The sequence below is a fragment of the Miscanthus floridulus genome, chromosome 13 (assembly GCF_019320115.1).
Source record: "Miscanthus floridulus cultivar M001 chromosome 13, ASM1932011v1, whole genome shotgun sequence".
Taxonomy (NCBI): domain Eukaryota; kingdom Viridiplantae; phylum Streptophyta; class Magnoliopsida; order Poales; family Poaceae; genus Miscanthus; species Miscanthus floridulus.
Genome location: NC_089592.1, coordinates 56,782,641 through 56,784,774, shown reverse-complemented (window position 1 = coordinate 56,784,774; position 2,134 = coordinate 56,782,641). Strand labels below are relative to the sequence as shown.

Genomic DNA, 2,134 nt, shown 5'->3' with positions numbered 1-2,134 from the left:
TACTGTTACTGCCGTTTGCATCTTCTGAATGAAGGGGAGAAAAAAAGAGTTGACACAAATATTTTTATCTACAGAAGTTCTCTGTCCTGCCCCAAGGTAAACGACGAGCACGATTTGCTCGTCCGAATATAAAAATGGCACCAGCTAGCGGCGTCACATGACGAACTAGCCGCACCTACTCAGCTGACTTCTGCAGCCACTACAACTCCCGCGAAGCACAGCAAAGATTTATACACAAGCCAGATCGAGTAGAGGCAGGATCCGGCCGGGGCGCAGAGGTGCGAGCCATGGAGATGGAGATCGCCAAGGTTGACCTCCGCGGGGTGGTGCCCGGGGGAGCCGGGTGGGAGGCCGCCCGCGCCGGGGTGACCGCGTCCATGGTGGCGCACGGCTGCGTCGTGGTCACGCACGACGCGCTCGGCGCGGACCTCCGGCGGGCGCTCTTCTCCCGTGCCCTGCCGGAGCTCTTCGCGCTCCCTCTCGAGGTCAAGCAGCGGACGGTGTCGGACAAGGGGCAGTTCAGAGGCTACATCGGCCAGCTCCCCGGCGTGGCCTGGGAGAGCCTCCGTGTCGGGGAGCCCACCGACGCCGCCAGCGTCGGCGGCTTCGCCGAGATCCTCTGGTCGGAGGGGAACCCGGAGTTCTGGTGAGACATGCATCCTTCCTTGGCCACCTTTAATTTTGATGTTCGATTGCTCTAACCGACCGACGATGATGTCCGGCTCCGGCCACGCGCCCACGCACAGTGAGACGATTGTGTCGTTCGCCAAGAACATGATGAAGCTAGAGGAGACGGTGGAGACGCTGGTCCTAGAGGGCCTCGGCGCCCGTGGGGAGAGCATCGGCGCCCACTTTGGCTTGCTCGACCACAACGTCCGGCTGTCGCACTACGGCGTGCCACCGGACACGGAGAGCAGCCTGTCCTTGCAGCCGCACTACGACAGCATCGTGGTGACCGGGATCGTGCAGCACGAGGTGGAAGGCCTCGAGGTGCACGTCGACGGGCGCTGGGTCGCCGTCCCTGCCGAAACCGGCACCTTCACCTTCGTCGCCGGGGAGCAGTTCAGGGTACGGGCACGATCCGATCCGATTGATTCTCAGTTGCTCACATCCTCCGATGGTCAGTCATTGTCATTCCTCTTGCGCGATTGACTCTCACTTGCTCACGCCGTTGCGTGTGCAGGTTGTGACAAACGGGCGCGTGCCGGCGTGCCTCCACCGCGTGAGGACGCCGAGCAACCGCGAGCGGTTCTCGGTGCTGTTCGCCCGCCGGCAGAAGGACGGCGTCGCGGTGCGCACGCTGGAGGACCTAGTCGACGCGGAGCACCCGCTGGTGTACAACCCGCTGCGCCACGAGGAGTTCTCCGAGTGGCGTTACTCGGAGGATGGGCTCAAATTCAGCGATCCGCTCAAGGCCTTCTGTGGAGTAGAGAAGGACAAGGTCGTCGGGGCCATGGCGTGATGATCTCCATCCGAATTCACCTTTATTTACCGATATAAAAGTATCTCCAAGACCCTTTCTAAATCTCACTCCCTGAATCATCATTTAGGGAGTCATTTACATAAAAATCGTTTTCTATATCTTTTCAATCTCCAATAATTTTTCTATATCTTATGCGTACTCTAAAGAGCCATTCTCATCTTCTATTTTTACCTAGCGAAAAATCTAGAACAGAAGATGACTATATTTGAATAATCATTTACAAGAGCTATTGGAGGATAGTTTTTCAACAAAAGCTCTATTCCTAACATTTAAGAAGAATGTAAAGAGTCTTTTGAAGATGCTCTAAGTCGCCATCGATCATTATCATTATCACAATTCCTATCTATCGGGTGCTTGATTATTATAGTCCGTTCAAGGGATGATGCGTGTACACTGGCCGCCGCCGCTCCGCTCAGCATCAGGTTGTTTGTGATTTGTCAATTGTTTTTTGTCGTAAAATATTACTTTATTCAACCTTGTATAACTATAAAAAAATTATAAATTGTTATTTGTTTTTGTGCCAACACATATCGTATTTTATCGGGTTTATGGTTTTGTTTAATAGGTTTTTTATTCTAAATCCAAAAATTACATATTATGTCTATATAAGTTGCAACGAACTAAATCTATAATTTAACATAAAATATATGC

General features: G+C 52.9%; 1 protein-coding gene across 1 annotated transcript; it reads left to right on the top strand.

The window, feature by feature from the left end:
* The first annotated feature begins 251 nt into the window (after positions 1–251).
* Positions 252–1,911, top strand: LOC136502045 (probable 2-oxoglutarate-dependent dioxygenase AOP1). The gene is made up of 3 exons (XM_066497526.1): positions 252–646; positions 747–1,068; positions 1,184–1,911. The coding sequence occupies exons 1-3, from the start codon at positions 288–290 to the stop codon at positions 1,460–1,462; spliced, it is 960 nt and encodes a 319-aa protein (XP_066353623.1). The 5' UTR covers positions 252–287; the 3' UTR covers positions 1,463–1,911.
* The last annotated feature ends 223 nt before the right edge of the window (positions 1,912–2,134 follow it).

Bases quoted from the DNA above. Each gene is read 5' to 3' on its own strand.
- LOC136502045 (XM_066497526.1), top strand. From the start codon at position 288: ATGGAGATGGAGATCGCCAAGGTTGACCTCCGCGGGGTGGTGCCCGGG. The intron at 647-746 runs GTGAGACATGCA...GCCCACGCACAG, and splicing joins GAGGGGAACCCGGAGTTCTG to TGAGACGATTGTGTCGTTCG. The intron at 1,069-1,183 runs GTACGGGCACGA...TTGCGTGTGCAG, and splicing joins TCGCCGGGGAGCAGTTCAGG to GTTGTGACAAACGGGCGCGT.